Source organism: Haliotis rubra, unplaced genomic scaffold (genome assembly GCF_003918875.1).
Source record: "Haliotis rubra isolate DU_JTF1 unplaced genomic scaffold, ASM391887v1 Scf868, whole genome shotgun sequence".
In the NCBI taxonomy this organism is placed as follows: Eukaryota; Metazoa; Mollusca; class Gastropoda; order Lepetellida; family Haliotidae; genus Haliotis; species Haliotis rubra.
Window position 1 is genome coordinate 207,130 of NW_025767599.1, and position 19,752 is coordinate 226,881.

Sequence of the window (19,752 nt, forward strand, 5' to 3'; positions counted from 1 at the left end):
AAGACATGTGCGCTCAAGACCCTTGTCAAAACACAGGAACCTGCAACTTTCTCAGTCACCAACGGTATTCTTGTTCTTGCGTCGACGACTTCTACGGCCCCCGTTGTCAATATTTCAACGCATGCAGTATCCTTCCTTGTCAAAACAACGGCGTTTGCTCCATGGATACAACCGGAAGATACACCTGCGCATGCCCCGACCACTTCACGGGTAAAAACTGTGAACTTAAAGACCCCTGCAATCCATCACCCTGTACAAACGGGGGAACATGTTCTAGGGTCACTGACGACGAGTTTCACTGCGCATGCACCTCTGGTTACTACGGCCACACATGCAGCGAGTTAAATCTTTGTATTTCGCAACAACCTTGCAAAAATAACGGGACTTGTGAACACGTCGGGGACAGCAACTTCCGGTGTCACTGCACGGAGCGATTCATGGGAAAGCAATGTTTGGAGTTCGACCCCTGCTCCCAGTCGCCTTGCCAGAACACAGGTACATGTGTACTGACAGAAACCGGTGCCTACAACTGCGAATGTATTCCTGGTTTCTACGGTGGTGAGTGCCAACACTTCGACACCTGCCATCTCATGGACTGCGGTTCCGGAACCTGCACAGAAAATGCAGACGGTGCGAAATGCATGTGTGACCCTGGTCACTATGGTGACCATTGTGAGTTTTATAACCCATGTGACGGAGAAAATCCCTGCGGATTAAGAGGTACTTGCAGGAACGTATCAAACAGCACGTACGAGTGTGATTGTATAGATGAGTGGTACGGCCTTCAATGCCAATACCTCAACAGCTGCAGACTTGTGAATTGTGAAAACGGAGGATATTGTGAAAATTTTGCTTTTCTAAAGAAAGGAAACTTCACCTGTAAATGCCTCAACGGTTTCTATGGAGACACGTGTTCATTTTACAACCCATGCGTGTCTTCCCCTTGTCGTCATGGTGATTGCACGAATACAACGTCTAATGAATACATCTGCAACTGCGACGACGGATACTACGGTAATGACTGCGAAATTGAAAATCCCTGTAAGGAAGAGACGTGTAAAAATGGAGGAACTTGTCTCAATACAACAGACACGGAGTTCATGTGTTTGTGTACTTCCGGTTTCGTGGGGACCAACTGTGAACTGCCAGACCCGTGTGAAACCCCGTGTGCCAATTCTGGAACGTGTACGGTAGACCCTGGTTCCTTTGGGAAGGTGTGTCACTGTCCGGAGAAGTACACCGGTGCCAACTGCGACGCCGCCATTCCTGAGTGTAGCATGACCGGATGTCAACATGATGGTACATGTGTTGCCAGTGCAGGCGTGTGTGCATGTACAACGGAATACACAGGTAAGGCAGATCGCACCTGGGTAACACGACTGTCAATGCTTTATCAGTGAGTGAGTGAGTGAACGAGAGAGTGAGTGCAGTGAGTGAACGAACTAGCAATAAACGTTTACAAATGAATGGCAATATACATGCTGCTATTTCGGTACAAGTACATCAGAACTGTAGGACGCTATGGCTCTGTGCCACAAAGCGATCTTAGCTGTAAGGGGGCGGTGGGGTAGCCTAGTGGTTAAAGCGTTTGCTCGTCACGCCGAAGACCCAGGTTCGAGTCCCCACATGGGTACAATGTGTGAAGCCCATTTCTGGTGTCCCCGCCGTGATATTGCTGGAATATTGCTAAAAGCGGCGTAAAACCAAACTCACTCACTCACTCTTAGCTGTAAGACGATCGTAACACCTATGCTTAACATAGGCTTACGATAGTGGCGCTAAGAGACTGACAGTTGAACATATTATTAAAACGACGGAGGCTTGTAAAACATGAACAAGTGTTATTTGTGTAGTGTGCATAATTCTTGAAGCCGGAGGCCTATGGTGAGTACATATACTGGGGTGAGTTTCGGCCACAATGTGAAAACGAGCTAGACTTGTTTTGACCTGCTCAAATGATAGAGGAAGGTTTCGTGATGGAATGCTAGAGCGACAAAACGCGAATCGGTGAAACTAAAGGCACAACGCAGAGATGTTTCAAATAGTGATGCTCTAATTTGCTCAAGAACCTGTTCAATGTGACATACGGAAATAATCACACTATAACGTATTGCTGAAGCAGAAGCCTCATTTCACATTGACTGGGATCCGTCTTAGCAATCTTAGCACAACGGGTGATATGACTGGTCACCGTTCCACTGAGCAATATTATCGCTACGACCAACATAACTGGTTATCTTTCCGCAAAGCGGTCTTAATGCTAAGCCTGTCTTAATTACTCACCGTCCCAAAGGGCAACCTTAGCGCTAAGTCTGTCGTAGCTGGTTAGTGTTTCATAAAGCAATCTAATATTTAGTGCTACGAGTGTTTTATCTGGTACCATTCCACAAGGCGTCTTAGTACTACGATTATCCCACGTCAACGCGTATGTTGAAGTAAGGGGAGAACGATCGTATGAACGCTAAGATCGCTTTGTGAAACCAGCTCAAGGACAACATTTCTGGTTTCCAGCCATAATATTGCCTGGATATTGCTAAAAGCGGCGTAAAACTAAACTCACTCACTCCATGACCCCTTCTACAAGACATCTCAGAGCTATCATACGTCTTTGTTAAAGTATGGGTGTTGGATAGTCTTAACGCTAAGATACATTCGCGAAACCGGTCCCTTGTAAATGTGTTGATCCTGAAACTGACACGCTTTTAGTGCCTGCTGTCTGCACCCTGTTAATACAAAAGACGAGATGACAAATACTACTATCAAGCCAACAAATCTGCTTCATCAACATCAGAGCATCCTTGGGTGACCCCAGTGTCTTTACGCGTAACTCATGCCGCCATGCATTCCAGACTCCATATACTCCAGAAGATAAGGTATATGTTATCATACAGTATATGCGTGTATATTGTTTCTGCGATATGAAATACATGGCAGGATATGACGTCACTGCACCTGCTGCTCTGGCACCAGGGACTATTTTTCTGGCGCACCTAACTCCCTTGTTTACATGTTACATAATATCTCTAACAACTAATCTCGAAAACACTTGCTGGCTCATGAAAAAGACATAAGTTTAAGTTGAGCATAAAATGAGTGTTTAACGAATGTAACACCCTTTTGCAAAAAAGCAACCGTTTGAATTAATTACTCAAGACATTATTCACATGATTGGAAGTGATAAACAATTAACCCTACGAACGTGTAACATTTTTTATATGACTAGTTGTTAAACATGTTGTATTACTTTACTGATATTCTGTGCTCTTCCTCAGAGGGGTTGGTGGGTTAGCCTGGTTCGCTCAGTCACGCCGATGACCCGGGTTCGATTCCCCACATGGGTATAATGTGTGAAGCCCATTTCTGGTATGAAATGTGATATTGCTGGAATATTGCTAAAAGCGGCGTAAAACTGAACTCACTCGCTCACTGGAGACTTTTTCAAAAGTCAACAGTTTCGTTTCGTTACAGTATGACATTAGGTTACTGGGTTATTGAGTTTCTTTGTGACTGGATGTTGTTTGACGCCGCAGGGCCAGCGTAGCAGTGATAACAGGAGCGAAGTTTGACGAAAACGATGACGCACAAGGAACCAAATCACAGCGTGTTCATTTCTTTTCTATTCTCTACCTCTTTACTGACAATCGTATCCCTTAAGGCCCAACGTGGGCTGCATTAGTCTGTCTGGATGCAGTCTGTTATTTGGTATATTTCGAAGCGGCTGAGGAGGAAATTATTCCCACAGGACATAATGACAAGTGACATTTCTCAAATAGTAACCAGCCTCGTCCTCGGAGCTAAGCCATGGAGAAAATTACTCCATGAATAATGAATTTAGGGATCCTATTCTACTGCACGTATTAGATTCGCTGCTTATAACAAATGTTCGCGGTGAGTGAGTTTAGTTTTACGCCGCATTTAGCAATATTCCAGCAATATCACGGCGGTGGACACCAGAAATGGGCTTCACATATTGTACCCATGTGAGGAATCGAACCTGGATTTCGGCGAACGCTTTCATAGAATTCAGTTCCACTAAAAACGTTTTTGCAGAATTAAAATTATACAAACATATATGCAGATAACTAGCTTCGGCTAAAACTTCGGCAGGATGCAGCTTTCTATCCCCCATGTTTGTCGGAAGAGCCGACTAACGGGATCGGATGGTCAGGTGTGCTTAAAAAGAAAAGAGACACTATCTCAACTTGTTTATCGACTTCCGACGATGTTTGTACATAAACACGTAATGCCATAAACAAGATGATATCTATTCCTTGAACATTGGCCAGGGATGCGGAATGGCGCAGAGTGTGAGAGACTCGCTTCATTACATTTCTGCTAAACCATGAAGATAAGGTTAGAATTGGTCCTCCGCAACCCATGCTTTGATATAACTGGCAGCAGAGCCCTGAGAGATTGTTCTTGACGTTACTTCAGTATAAGGGGCGGTGGCGTAGCCTAGTGGTTAAAGCGATCGTTCGTCACGCCGAACACCCGGGTTTGATTCCCAAGATGGGTACAATGTATGAAACCCATTATGGTGACAAACACCCCCACCCCACCCCACCGACTCCCCACTGTTGCTGAAATATTGCTAAAACGGCGTAAAACCATACTGACTCACTCACTCACTACTTCAGTATAAAGCCCCTTAAGTGGACTATATGATGCGGAATGATTCAGAGTGTGAGAGACTCCCCTCTAATTATATTTCCGCGTTAGAATCTGTCTTCAGCAACGCTTGCTTGTCGTAAGGCGTTACAAACGAGATCCGGTGGTCAGGCTCGTTGACTTGGTTGACACATGTCATCGTATCCCAATTGCGTGAACTATAAACTTGACCTTAATCACTGGATTGTCTGGTCCAGACTAGATTAATCTCAGATCGCCGTTAACTGAACATTGCTGATTTCGGCGTTGAACAACATACAAAGTGGAAACACAAGTATATTGCTTTCGGGCTTGTTAGTCTGAACTTCGTTAATCCGGATGAGCTTCTCTGCATGATCGAGTTTCTCTATGTACTAATGCGTGTCCTTCTTTGACAGGTTCCCTTTGTGAGATGCGCGTGACGCCCTGCACAAGCAATCCGTGCTCTGATGACAGACGGTGCGTGGAGGTGGGTGACAGTTACACTTGCGTCTGCAAGAACGGCGCCGACAACGACGACTGCATAGAAGGTAACTCCACCGTGCCTGTACGTCATTCACACGAAATTATGGCCTCAGAAATAACTATTTTATGCACACTGCGGCTGGCTGTAATCGTAACTCCAATTACCAAGATTTTATGTCCAGTTCCAAATATAACGCAGGGACGCAAGACAAACCTAGTCTTCTATGTCTGCAAAGTTTCTCCGACTTCACACATTGTACCCATGTGGGGAATCGAGTCCGGGCCTTCCGCGTGACGAGCGAACGCTTTAACCACTAGGCTACCCCACAGCCCCTCCTTCAAACTGCCCACAGTGGATTATAGTAAGGACCTGTGTGAAGTCCATTTCTGTTGTCCCCCGCCGTGATATTGCTTAAATATTGCTAAAAGCGGCGTAAAACTAAAATCACTCACTCCTAAGTATAACGAGTGAGCGAGTGCGTTTAGTTTTACGCCGCTTTTAGCAATATTACAGCAATATCACGGCGGGGGACACCAGAAATGGGCTTCACGCATTGTAACCATGTGGGAATCGAACCCAGATCTTCGGTGTGACGAGCGAACGCGGTAACCACAAGGCTACCCCACCGCCCCTATAGTTCGGACCACATGTATTCATGTCGGATCCAAAGTATGTTCGGTTACCACATAGAGTGGTTTTTTTTAAAACATTTCATTTTTTCTTATATTCTTAATGAAAGAGTTTACCGTTACTATATGATCAATAACTATGTAAAATGATAGGAAGCCGCCACCACACGTGACGAGCGAACGCTTCAACCGCTGGGCTACCTCAATAACACCTTAGGTATTCGTTACTGTGTCCTGGTCTGATTCACCGTAGGTAGCACATCATCTTCACCGGCTGTGGTTATCTAGACTTGCCACATATTCTAGATTTATTATTATTATTATTATATGATATTTATATAGCGCACATATCCAGGCAACTAGTGCTTGCTCAAGGCGCTGGTATTTTTTCCCTCGATCATTGGATGTCAGTCTCAACGGCACATCGTGTTATCAATCTCAACTCCCTGGGGATCATACAACTCTTGCAGCGCACCGAGTTATTGTGGCCTTCTCATCCTAACGAGGCATGGGCCTTCTTCGATATAATTCGTCTGAAAACCAGAGTGTTCTAAGTCCACTTTTGACAAAATTACAGTTAGTATGATCGGGGTAGGTTTTAGAGCATAATCTATTACTCTAGCAACTTTTTACAGTGCTATCTAGCTTTGAAAGTGTTTTTTTCAAACACAAACTCTGTTCTATTTCCATGAAAAATCACATGTTGTTAGTTTTCGAGGGTTTTAAGTTGTCAATTGACCAATTACCAAGCACAATTTGATCACGTGACATTGAGAGTTACCAATTTTGAAGTGATTTTCATCATGGAAATTGAACATTTTAACTCCGTTCTTATTTTGGCTTTAATTCATTAGATATAGTCCATATGAAAGAGGTTTAAACGACAAAATACAACTTGGTAAAAAAGAAATAACACTTTGGTTTTGAGAAAAATTACGATGTCTTTGGTCAAGTTTTCTATCTCCAATCATTTTTCGTGAATTTTTTATATACTTCAATAGATTGAGCATATCATTTGCTATTTTCTTATACTGTTTAATATGTCACATGTATGTGCAAAAATTGAAAGAATTCGATTGAATAGTTTCGAAGATATTGTTGTCCTAAACTTCAAGATCGAATTTCTCGAAAATAGTTTTTTGTGACTTGGTACACTCAGGTCGATATTTGTTTCTGGGTCTGTATGACAGACCGGTCTCTATTTGGAGTGTTATGTTTAAATAAGGTTCTGCAGTTACTGGACTAAATATTAGTCAAGCGTATCACTATGTTGCGTGAGGTAATGGTACAACGGGTTGTATGTTACTAACAAATCTGCTTATAAACACACTCACCAACAGAAGACCGTTGTACCATTATCACGTAAAGTGTAGTCACCATTCTGTTAATATCACCGAACGATATCAAAGGATATCAGTGAACAGGCAGACCAGTTTTATGGTCTCGCGACAAGAACAATAAACACTAGTTGTAACGACATACGTTTCTGTTTGGCGTTATAAAGAGGAGATACGATATAGCCTGGTCTTGATATCTCATAACAGAAAAGCGGCTTCCAGCTCTACCTTCGAGTTTATATTGTGAATCAAGCTTCACTACTACAATCCGACTGCACATGCGCTTTACTGCGATCATGTGGCGTTATAGCGAGGATTTGTAGTTCATGGTACCTCATGAGGTGATGAAGCGCACCCTGTTCAACAGAAGCCATCCGGGTAAGATGAGGTCAACATGATAGAGGAGTAGCAAAATACCTGTGTTCGGCATGTGTGTGAAATGCCACCACAGTTCGGCATATGTCGGGGAAATACCACCAGAGTTCAGCATATGTCAGCAGCTGGGAATACTAGTCCTGTCAAATAATGTGAAATGTACACCTTTGATATGATTGACAGCAGAGCCTCAACAGATTGCTCTTGGTGTTACTTCAGTATAAAGCCCCACCTGGCCTTGTTCCTCGCATCTTAAGTGAACAATAGGGTGGCCCAGTGGTTAAAGCGTTCGCTCATTATCAGAAGACCAGGGTTCGGTTCTATATAGGCGGTAGCTAGTACTTAATGCTGCTGTACTATTGGGAACATCTACATTGCAGTAAATATTTTCACAGAGTTCTATTAAAACGAAACCCGTGAAAATCCGGATTAGAATCGGTCTCCAGCAATCTCTGCTTCTCGTAAGAGGCGACTAACTGGATCGGGTGATCAAACTTACCGACTTGGTTGACACATGTAATCATATCCAATTGCGTAGATCGATGCTCATGATGTCAATCACTGGATTGTCTGGTCCAGACTCGATTACAGGACGCCGTCATATAGCCGGAATATTGCTTAGTGTGGTGTTATACAAGCAAATAAATACACACTACAACCATTTTGTCCTCAATCACGTATAAAACCATACAGCGAAAACCTTTTCACCTACCTTCAAGGAAGGAGCGGTGGGGTAGCCTTGTGGTTAAAGCGTTCGCTCGTCACACCGAAGACCCGGGTTCGATTCCCCACATGGGTATGTGTGAAGCCCCCAGTGTCCCCCGCCGTGATATTGCTGGAATATTGCTGAAAGCGGCGTGAAACCAAACTCACTCACTCAAATGAGTAAATTTTACCTTTAACGTCTTTGCATCCATTATTAATTATTTTTTAAATGAACGCAATTTGCAGCATTGATCCAGTGGGTTTGTCCCACGATCAAAAAATGAAATAGATTTTATATCTCGATGTTAAAATACGTAACGAGTGGAAAGTCATTGTGCTGTTTCATCATCGTTCTGAAGCTCAGATGCTTTGTCATGGTAATGTCAACAAAGTGAATCAATACAGTTGCACAAACAGAAGAATTTTAAACACATACGTTCAAGGTTTACTCGAACGTATACACGTGCTCGGTATTTCATGCAAGGCTTTGACAATCAATCAAAGGTTGGAAACAATTGCTAAGAAATGTGCCGAATCAATTTGCTTTGAACTTGGGTGAAAACACTGCAACGTTTTGAATAAATACCTTCTTATGAAAAATACTTAACGGAACGAAGTAGAGAAACATTTTATTCATTGCGTTACGCACCTCAGACTGACGACGAACATTGATTAAGATTTAAAGATATAACGTTACATTTTCCTATAGGGTGATGATTATGACGATGATGATAGTGTTGATAATGATGGCGATAATGATGATGATGGTGGTGGTGACAATGATGATGATGATGATGATGATGATGATGATGATGGTTGTGGTGATGTGACGATGATGGTGGTGATGGCGACGACGGTAACGGTAACGACGGTGGTTGTGGCGATGATGATGATGATCGTTGTGGTGATGGTGACGACGACGATTGTGCTGGCGATGATGATGATGATGATGATGATGATGATGCCGAATCCACCCACTGTTGCATGTTCACGTCGCCACACGAAAGGGATATTGGTCAGGAAAATATTTGTAGTGGAGCTTGAAGAGATGGGTTTTAAGATGAAGGATGTTTTAGTCTCAGTTTAGGGCGAGACGTGACGAGACTGCGTGTATAATGCTTCTTCAAAGTGAGACGTTTTTGTTTCAAAGACGTCCTGGTCGTCGGAGCGTCTCTGGTGGGTGTAACAGGGGAAGGGTCGGGTGATCTCTGATCATCCTCCCTTGCAAACCTCGATATTAAATCACGATGAGGGTTATTTTGAACTTCTACTAGTCACAGTAAAGCCTCCAGAGCTGATTTGTGCGGAACGTAAAAGTAGTTCTCCGTATATTGAGTCTGTCATCTTATATCTACATGTCTGGCTCGACAATCAGAAAGTGCTATACTCTTCTTTTAAGTAGTGACAGCTTGCTTTGAACATATGAACTGTCTTCTGTTATTGGTTTACATTTACCCCAAACCTTGAATAATTGGGCGGTTCTTTCAGTGACTCATGCAAATTCGGGGCGTTGGGGTAGCCTAATGGTTAAAGCCTCTTCTCGTCACAACGAAGACCCGGGTTCGATTCCCCACATGGGTACAATGTGTGAAGCCTATTTCTGGTGTCCCCCGCCGTGATATTGCTGGAATATTGCTGAAACCGGCGTAAACCCATAATCACTCGTGTAAATTCACTCACTCACTCCGGACAGTGATGCAGAGTTTCGTCCTTCAGACGCACCAGGATCCGCTGGGTTTGTTTTGTACGAGACCAATATGTTCTTTAATGGTGACCCTTGATTTACCAGCACCATACTCTTGCTGGTGGATTTTACAGAATTAGCAGACACTTGCCCCCTTCACACACTCACTCACTCACTCTCCACAGATTGTCCGGAGCAGCTGACTTACGACCGGACTGGACGCTACACCTGGCCGCAGACCAAACGGGGTCAGAAGATACTCGTCTTGTGTGACCATCAGGACGACATTAACAAGCCCAACATGGCCACCAGAGAGTGCCTCGCTCTGGCCAGCAACAGAGCCAGATGGTCAGACGTGGACTCGTCCAAGTGCCCAGAGGTCAGTGATCCTTATAATACCGACAGTGATTCTTGTCAACAATGATTCTTGTTGACCATTACGATCAGAGTGCCATCATGTATAAGTCATGTGAACGTAAACGATGATTGCTATATCAATAAAACCATAAAACCCTTTCTATAAAATATAATCGTAAGAAATCTTTTCCAAAGCACAATAGGTTATAAAGAAGAGAGTTTTTAGGGATGTCATCTCTTTATTATGAGGAACACAACGTTTCGGGGTATATCCTTACTCCTTCATCAGGTTCAAGACCTGACAATCAGTTATGTATCGTAAGCATTATGTTTTCAAACACTTGCAAAGGCAAGGCAATTTTTCATTTTTCAACAAACGAGAAGTCAAGGGATAGCATCAGACATCATTTTTGTCACAAATGCGTCACATTTTGAAATGTGATCCACGTGTGTGCCACAAAACATTTTGAAAGATTCACTGAGGCCTTGGATGTTGTATCCTTGATCAAACAAGTATTTTTAGACTCTTTGTATCGAGAGTTGCATGACGCTGTTTGAAATCTTCGTAAAGAGATTTTTAACGATAACCAGTCTCAGTGTTGTAACGTCCTTCAGTCTTTATAGCCGGAACTATGCGTCACAACTCCTCGTTGCCGACCAGGTATTTCGAGTGTAATTTATTGTTATAGTGACATATTGTTGAGACCGGTTTATCAAATATGCGATTCTTTGCTTGATGTTTTAAGTGTACGTACAATTGTGAATGGAGTATAATACTCATGTCACAAAGAATGTATGTCACCGGTGTTAAATCTTTGTGGGGCGGTGGGGTAGCCTAGTGGTTAAAGCGTTGGCTTGTCACGCCGAAGACCCGGGTTCGAATCCCCACATGGCCATGGGTACAATGTGTGAAGCCTATTTCTGGTGTCCCCCGCCGTGATTTTGCTGGAATATTGCTAAAAGCGGCGTAAAACCAAACTCAGTCAGTCAGTCAGTCAGTTAAATCTTTGTGACATACGGAGGTGAAGTCGAAGTAGTGGAGTCGTTGTACTGTTAGAAGTAGTTGCTGTTGTTGTTGGTTTGTTGTTTAACGCGCACTCAGAAATATTCCAGCTGTATGGCGGTTTTAGAAGTAGTGGTAGGTGTAATAGTTGTAGTAGTCGTATAGGTGGTAATAGTAGTTGTAATGATAGGTTTTTTTATAGTAGGAGCAGCGGTAGTGTTTGTGGTCGTAGTGGTAGTAGTGGTAGTGGTGGTAGTAGTAGTAGTAGCAGTAGTACTGGTAGTAGTAGTAGTAGTAGTAGTAGTAGTAGTAGTAGTAGTAGTAAGTAGAAGTAGTAGTAGTAGTAGTAGTGGTAGTAGTGGTAGTAATAGTAGTAGTAGTGGTGGTAGTGGTAGTAGTAGTAGTGGTAGTAGTAGTGGAAGTAGTGGTGGTAGTAGTAGTAGTGGTAGTATTAGTAGTACTGGTTGTAGTAGTAGTAGTGGTTGTAGTAGTAGTAGTAGTGGTAGTAGTAGTAGTAGTAGTAGTGGTTGTAGTAGTAGTAGTGGTTGTAGTAGTAGTAGTAGTAGTAGTAGTAGTAGTAGTAGTAGTAGTGGTTGTAGTAGTAGTAGTGGTTGTAGTAGTAGTAGTGGTGGTAGTAGTGGTAGTAGTAGTAGCCCTGATTATAGTAGCAGTAGCTGTAATAGTTGCAGCAGTCGTACTTGTAGTAGCAGTAAGACGGTCAATAGCTGTGATACTAGAAGCTGTAATGGTATTACTAGTAGTATAGTTAGGTTGTAGTTGTACTGTTGTTGTTGTTGTTGTTGTTGACTGTTGGATTTATTGCTTTTTTCGTTCTGCAGTATGGACTGATGCAGGCTGGGCAGACCCTGAACGAGTTAAAGTCGCTGACTTCGGACCCCTCACAAATTAACGCCGACCAACTAGCTAATTTCACAAATATGCTGGAAAGGGTGTTCAGCTATTCACTGTTCAACACAGAGGTATGTAATTGTTGTCGCACACACGCACATACACACACACGCACACACACACATGAAAACAAACAGGTGATAAATGTGGTATAATCCACGCGTCATGATAGCCTGTCAGGACATCCTGACCACGTGGATCTTAGCCCATGATATCAACCCCTCGTTTCGTGCACTGACCAGATTAAATGCAGGTCCTCGCCATATAGCTAGATATGGAGTGCACCCTTAACACACTTCACATGGCGGAAAGTGCCCAGCTTATTAGTGTAAGCCTGGCCTCTTCTCGAACTACATGTATGGTAGAAACGAGATAAGTATGACAACTGCGATAAGCAGGGGAGTCTGTCAACGAAACATTAGTTTGTCATGGGCTCGGATATATGAAAAATATAAAAATATGGCAGTTATTTTGATAATAGCCATGTGTTAACTGTCGCCAAGTGCAGTATGTTTTCCACTTAATACCAGGAGTATCTCACAACGCAGTCGACACAAGCCGGGATGTTTGTGTGTTTGTTTGTTTGTTTGTGCTTTGTTTAATGCTGCACTCTGCAAATCACGACGATCTGTAAATAATCTAGTCGGGACCAGACAGTCAGGTGGTCAACAACATGAGCATCGATCTATGCAGTTGGGATACGATGGCATGTGTCAACCAAGTCAGCGAGCGTGACCACCCGAAAATTAGTCGAAACTAGACAAGCACGGGTTGCTGAAGATCAATGCTAACTCGGATCTTTACGGGTCTGGTTTTAACAGAACTGCTTTAAAATATTTACTGCAATTATAAATGTTCCCAATAGTGCAGCAGTACTAGTGTTACAGAAGTAACTTCAACAGCAATAGGGGCGGTGGGGTAGCCTAATGGTTAAAGCGTTGGCTCGTCACGCCGAAGACCCGGGTTCGAATCCCCACATGGGTACAATGTGTGAAGCCCATTTCTGGTGTCCCCCGCCGTGATGTTGCTGGAATATTGCTAAAAGCGGCGTAAAACCAAAATCCGTCAGTCAACAGCATTCTTTCAAGGCTCCGCTACCAATCATATTAAAGCATGATTGCTGTAAACGAATTCCAACCCGAATCTTCACGGGCTAGCAGGAATGTAATGAAGCGAGTCTTGCACACTCTGCGCCTTTCCGCATCCCTGGCTAATATTCAAGGAATAGATACTATCTTGCCTATGATATTACGTGTTTATGTGCAAACATCGGAAGTCGATAAACAAGATGAGATACTGCATCTTTTCTCCCATCCCTGTATAATGTCACTACCGCATCGTCCTGGCTCACCCCGCGCCGTCGTGAGACGTTCACGTCGTCCCCATCCCCTTACCCCGCTGTAGATGGTTGTTGTTTAGACACAAGGAGTGTCGTGACTGTGGGGGTGTACGTGTTGACTTGCACATCGCTTCCAACAACAATCAGCTTCCCGATCCTACTTTGCGGTCTCGTCCAAACAACCCGGATGTTGGATTTCACACCGAGATGTGTCGACAGTCTTTTGTTGTTCTCACCTGCTGTGACGATCTTGCACTAAGACCTGTTTGAAGCCGTAGTTTAGATAACAAAGAAGACAGGCATTCCGCTACGAGGAAACTGTCCTTTCATTATAGAGTGAAAAGTTGTTTTATCCCCTACAACTTCAAATAGCATATACACCTGTGAAAACATTCTATTTTCATATTAAAAATGCATAGGTTTCTAATGTCATAAGAAAACATATTAATTTTGTTTGACAAAAGTTACGTAACAGCAAGATTCCAGCTATATGGCGGCGGTCTGTAAATAATCGGGTCCGGACCAGACAATCCTCTGATCAACAGCATGAACATCGATCTACGCAATTGGGAACCGATGACATGTGTCAACCAAGTCAGCGAACCTGACCACCCGATCCCGTTAGTCGCCTCTTACGACAAGCATGGGTTACTGAAGATCAATATTCTAACCCGGACCTTCATGGGTCTGGAACCAGGCCGCGTCATACCATAAGACGTTAACATGTGGTACTTGTTTGCCCCTGCCTTGCGCTCGGCATTAATGGGTACAACAAGGACTGGTCGCCTCGGAGTTCTTCACTGCGGCATAGTATCTCAGTGAGCTAGCACTATAAAACCAGCTTAAGTCTTGGCTAGTACAAGCAGCCACACATACACATGCATGTACGTCGTCATATGAGAGAAGCATTCTCAAGTACGACGTTAAACGCCATTTTACCTCACCTCATTTCGTCTTTGACATTATTGGATTGTTCCGGCGTAAAACTAAACTCACTCACTATTGGGTTGTCCAGTCTCGTCTCTGACGACGGTCACGTATACTGACGAACAACAGAAGTACACAGTGGGAAAATATTCCAAAAACTCAACATGAAATTTTACGAAAACTGATTTGATTATGACTTAAAACTCACAAACATTGTGTACGTGTTGCCAAAACACTTTTGATGGTCAGTTTAGTTGGAATAGTGCTGAAGGTGGCTGAAGTCAACAACAAAACAAAGCACATATAGTTTGAGGAGACACAAAAACCTCTTCCCCCAAACATCCGAGTAGTGCCGTCGTCAGTGAGGCAGGTAGTACGTGGATATAGCTCGCACTACGGGCACGAGGGTCGCACACATGGACGGAATTAGCCTTAGCTAGAGCGTTGTCATAATTCTCTCATTAACCTCGGAAATTGGCTCGAATGTACCTGGCAGTACCGAGCTATAAAACAATAACCTCGACACTTCTGATAGCGTAATTCAAACACCAGTAGTAGATCAATATGCCGGTCTTTTTATATTTGCGTGTCCCAGTTTAAATGTTGGCAGATTTTCAAGTTGTTTAGTCTTCTAATAGAACATCGATGTGTTTCCCTCCTAGCGCGTGGTACATTTGGGATAATTACAAAAACACATCTCCTAGCTTCTTCCAAAACTGACATAACATGACTGTGTAGCATATAGTTGTGTAACAAGCTCAAATGGGGCGTGGGGTAGCCCAGTGGTTAAAGCATTCGCTCGTCACGCCGAAGGCCCGGGTTCGATTGCCCACATGGGCACAAAGTGTAAAGCTCATTTCTGGTGTCCCCCGCCGTGATATTGCTGGGATATTGCTAAGAGCGGCAAGCACATACGCAGACACATTCGCACATACGCACTGATAGGTATACAAGTTTAAAATACGGTGGTCCGAACCTGTAAAGTAACATTTCACGAGACTGCTTGTGAGTGAGTGAGTGAGTCCGGTTTAACGCTGGTTTGAAACATATTTAGTTGTTCCGTCGTGGCACCTTCAGTGAGTGAAAATGGTTAAACACCGCTTTTAGCAACAGTCTAGCAATAGCACGAAAGTTGACACCAAAAACTAGCTTTACACATTGCACTCATGTGGGGAATCGAACCCTGCGTTTCGGCGTGACGACCAAACGCTTCACCCACTGGGCTAAACCCCCCACCCCCCACCCTTGTCAGTTTCAAGTGGAAGGTCACATCTAACAGAAAATAAGTTTTTCAGCAAATCGTAACTGGTTCTACAAAAATAACAGTGGTAATAATCGAAGCGTTTCTAGAACTCTATCCCAGACTCTTGTATCCTGCCATAGCTAAGGGACGTAACTCAGTACGGCGAACCGTAATGGTATAAGCCCCTGAGCCACATGCTCACCTTGTCCCTTGAAACTGAAATGCACTGTGCATTAGATCAGAGCTTGTTTCACCGGGAAATAGAGATTGGTAGTACTCTAGGGATGACATTAAATATTTGTTTGAAGTGAGGTCAGCACGTGACGAGATAGGTGAAGGTCAGTTGTGTTTGTGCATAGACAAATACGACTGCTCTGAATGCTGATGGTAATGGTTTTACTTAACCTGATTACGTAATCCATAAACATAATCAAGGCAAGTCTGATTTTCGAATCTACTTTCACGAGCTCCTGGTACGACAAAGGGACGCAATTCTGCCGAGAATGGCGCCTCCATGTGTAGTAGAACTAATCCTTAGATTCACAAAAGAGGAAAGCTGCGTGAAAAACGATGTTTACAATGAAGTGTTCTTTTTGCAGATTGCCGACAGCTTGACGTCAGTGGTGAGCAACCTCGCCGATGTGAACGTCAGCGTCAGCCTTGAGTGCGACAACAACAACAAGACAAGTCGAAGGTCAGTATGGGAATCCTCGTGATATACTACACGCGAAAGAAGTTCAAGAACAACCGATTCTATAGTTATGTGAAATATTAGGACTTCTTTTAAGACTTGGTAGTATATCAGGAGCATGCTACTTTATGGACAGGGGCGGTGGGGTAGCCTAATGGTTAAAGCGTCCGCTCGTCACGCCGAAGACCTGGGTTCGATTCCCCACATGGGCACAATGTGTGAAGCCCATTTCTGGTGTCCCTCGCCGTGATATTTCTGGAATATTGCTAAAAGCAGCGTAAAACTTAACTCACCCACTCACTTTATGGACAAGCATCTTTTAGAGGTACATCATTTCTGTGCACCTTTTACTCATTGTCCGTATTTATTACTCGTAACATCAGCATGTCTGGAAACGATATATGATATATAAATCATAGAAGGAATTCATATTTAACAAATTTTGAAAATAATTACACTCTTAAAGGCTGTTCCCAAATACCGACATAAGATCGTTTTATTGTTAGGCTTGTGTTAAACGGGCCAAGTATTAGACTGGCTGACTGCAGAACTGTGGTGAGAAACTGAAGATACGCATCCATGTGATGAACTCAGTTTGACGTTGTAACCGATGTCGTGCAGGTTGGTGCAGCTGTTGGAGACTTACAGCGCCGAGACCAACAACACAGAACCTATAATGTCCGCCAACGTCAACATCAGAGCTATGGACATCGTGGCTGGCGACAACAAGACGATGCCCCCCTTCAGTCCTCTACTCCTTGACGGCAACCACACTGTGGAGGTAGGTCGGAGACATGGTTCACGATATCAACCACTGGTTTGTCTGGTCAAGACCCGACACAGACCACCACCATGCATCGGGACAGTTGTTGCATGTAGGTGCGACCCGTGAAGATCCGGGTCAGAAGTGGTCTTCAGCAACCCATGCTTGTCGTAAGAGGCGACAAACGGGATCGGGTGGTCAGGCTCGCTGACTTGGTTAACGTCATCGTATCCCAATTGTGTAGATAAAAGCTCATAATGTTGATCACTGGATTGTCTGGTCCAGACTCGATTATTTACAGGCCGCCGCCATATTGCTGGAATATTGCTTAGTGCATCAATTAGTGCATCAATCAATCAATCAATCATGTCTGTCTCACAGTCCCTGAACCACATTATTTTCCCTACTGCCCAGCCCTCCCTGCAATGCTAAAGCCCTAAATAAAGCAAGTCTAGATTTCCTCAGTCTGAATTTCCCATCTCAATGGGGCCCCTCTCCAATTTAAATGGGATTATTTGATACTATAAGAATTATATATATTCAGAGACTAAGGGTTTGTCTACTACTACCAGGGCGATTATTACGACTACAACGAAAACGACTACTACTATAACCACGACGACTACTACCACCACCACTAATACAACTACTACCACTATGCTCCTATTGTATAGAAATTTGGAGGATGGTATGAATGTTCCCCTCTCATTGTGTCAATCACTGGCTTGTCTAGTCCAGCCTCGATTATTTACAGACCGACCCCATATAGCTGGAATATTGCAAAGCGGCGTTAAACAGTAAACAAACAAACACGTATGCGCGGGATAACCGATAAACAAATAACCAAACACCAACAAAGAAAGAGAATCATGTTGTTAAGGCTCGTGTCGTCCCAGACCTAACTGCCAGCACCTAGCTGTAGATTAATGTCGGTCTCCCCACCCCAGGGGACGCAGAGATAACATAAAGACTGGGCCTCCAGGTAATCAACAGTAAGACGTGCCCACACACCCAGTGCATGCAGGGTCAGGCCAGCTGACGTAATTAGACAAAGAAATATCTCTCTCGTGTGAAGTTATCGTTTATTTATGACGCGCTTAATTAGCCTTTGTACTGGGTGGCCAGGTCGTTGTTGTGTGGAGAGGTAGCCTGTGCTGTCGTATTGTTTATAATAAGGTATTCTTCAAAGAATGTTTTTCCTTGCATCGTTTTTTCTCAACATAATTGTTGAAATACCGTGTTGCTACAGTTTCCTGGTAGGAGGCAGGTTCAGCATCCCTGTGCTTTCATCCTCATCTCTTATTAACGACCTCTTGTGTAATTACATTTTATCGCCGTCGTGAATAAGATACACCCTTGATTTGTGACCTAACTTTCTTGTAGATGCATAATGTATTACAATAACAGTTTGATATATGGCTTTCTGTAATATATGGAAAGTGAGTACAAAAGGTTTAATAAAATACGAAAGTGCGTGTTCGGTGTTCCCTGTTCACGTTCACGTTCAAAGGGAGGCAACTCTATTGTGATTATGATCTCTGCATTGTTCACTGTGTTCCCGGGTGTCGTACAAAGCGATCTTAGAGCTATGGTGATGGTAACCCCAAAACCTTAACATAGACTTACGACAGTCGTAACCCTAAGGTTGGTTTGTGTAACGTCACCAAGGTTCTCCTTAAATATTACAGTTACTACTGTTGCTGCTATTCTCTGTACTCGCTACAAATCATACTGCCACTATTCACACCACAGTGACTACAGTTACTACAAATATCCCTGTGACTACCACTACTGCTACTACACTGTGTATAACAGCTTTTACCTGAAGATCCGGGTAAGATTGATAATCGTAGAGCGATGCTCATGATGTCAATCACTGGATTAAGAAAATGAGTGGACAAACTCTGACAAAATATAATTTATTTTAGAAACAAATAATTTTACTTTTAAATTGAAAAAGTGCCCCAGTGAGAAGGGAGATTTAGACCTGAACCTGAGGAAATCTAGACTTGCGTCATTGAGGGCTTTAGCTGACAGAGAGTGCAGGGCGGAAGGGAAGATAATGTGGTTCATGGACTGTGAGACAGACTGGAAAGTGAGCTATGTTGAGACACATCTGTGAATCGTTCTCCTCCTCTATCCATCAATATTATCCCAACTTCTGGTCACATCATGTCAGCGCCCCCTGTATGTGACATAATTCTTTGTTTCTTCCAGAGTGGTCTTTCCATCACCCTGCCTCCCGAGGCGATGAAAACCGCCAACAGCAGGGAACGCCGGCCTCTGCGAGTCCAGTTTATAGGCTACCGGAAGTCCATGTTTTTCATCCCCACTGACCGATACCCTGAAGGAATAGATGGCCAGCGTGTTGTCACAGCTATCGTGAAGGGTGCAGTGGTCAAGAACCTGTCCACCCCTATCATCTATAAAATGCGCAATATCGAGGTGAGGCACTCTTCCGTGGAATTAAGTGCAATGCAATGTTTTGGCTAGAATTTCTCTACTACATTTAAACGGCTTTGGGAGAATATGTTTTTCCAACTTTTTTCATTGCAAAAGACAAGTATTTAAGTAAAAGTTTTAAGCTTATCTGTCCTAACGTAAATATAAAATTTGTTAGAATGTGACTTAAATTTTAAAGTCACATCGACAATATTCGACAAAGAATAATGTTTGT

The 19,752-nt window shown here is 43.4% G+C and overlaps 1 protein-coding gene across 1 annotated transcript in view; it reads left to right on the plus strand.

Moving 5' to 3' along the window:
• Nucleotides 1-19,752, plus strand: part of LOC124263118 (cadherin EGF LAG seven-pass G-type receptor 1-like) — an 82,712-nt gene that overhangs the window by 55,408 nt on the left and 7,552 nt on the right. The window contains 7 exon segments of the mRNA XM_046697681.1: nt 1-1,350; nt 5,046-5,177; nt 10,029-10,222; nt 12,043-12,183; nt 16,221-16,315; nt 16,934-17,093; nt 19,293-19,520. Coding sequence (XP_046553637.1) covers nt 1-1,350; nt 5,046-5,177; nt 10,029-10,222; nt 12,043-12,183; nt 16,221-16,315; nt 16,934-17,093; nt 19,293-19,520 — 2,300 coding nt within the window.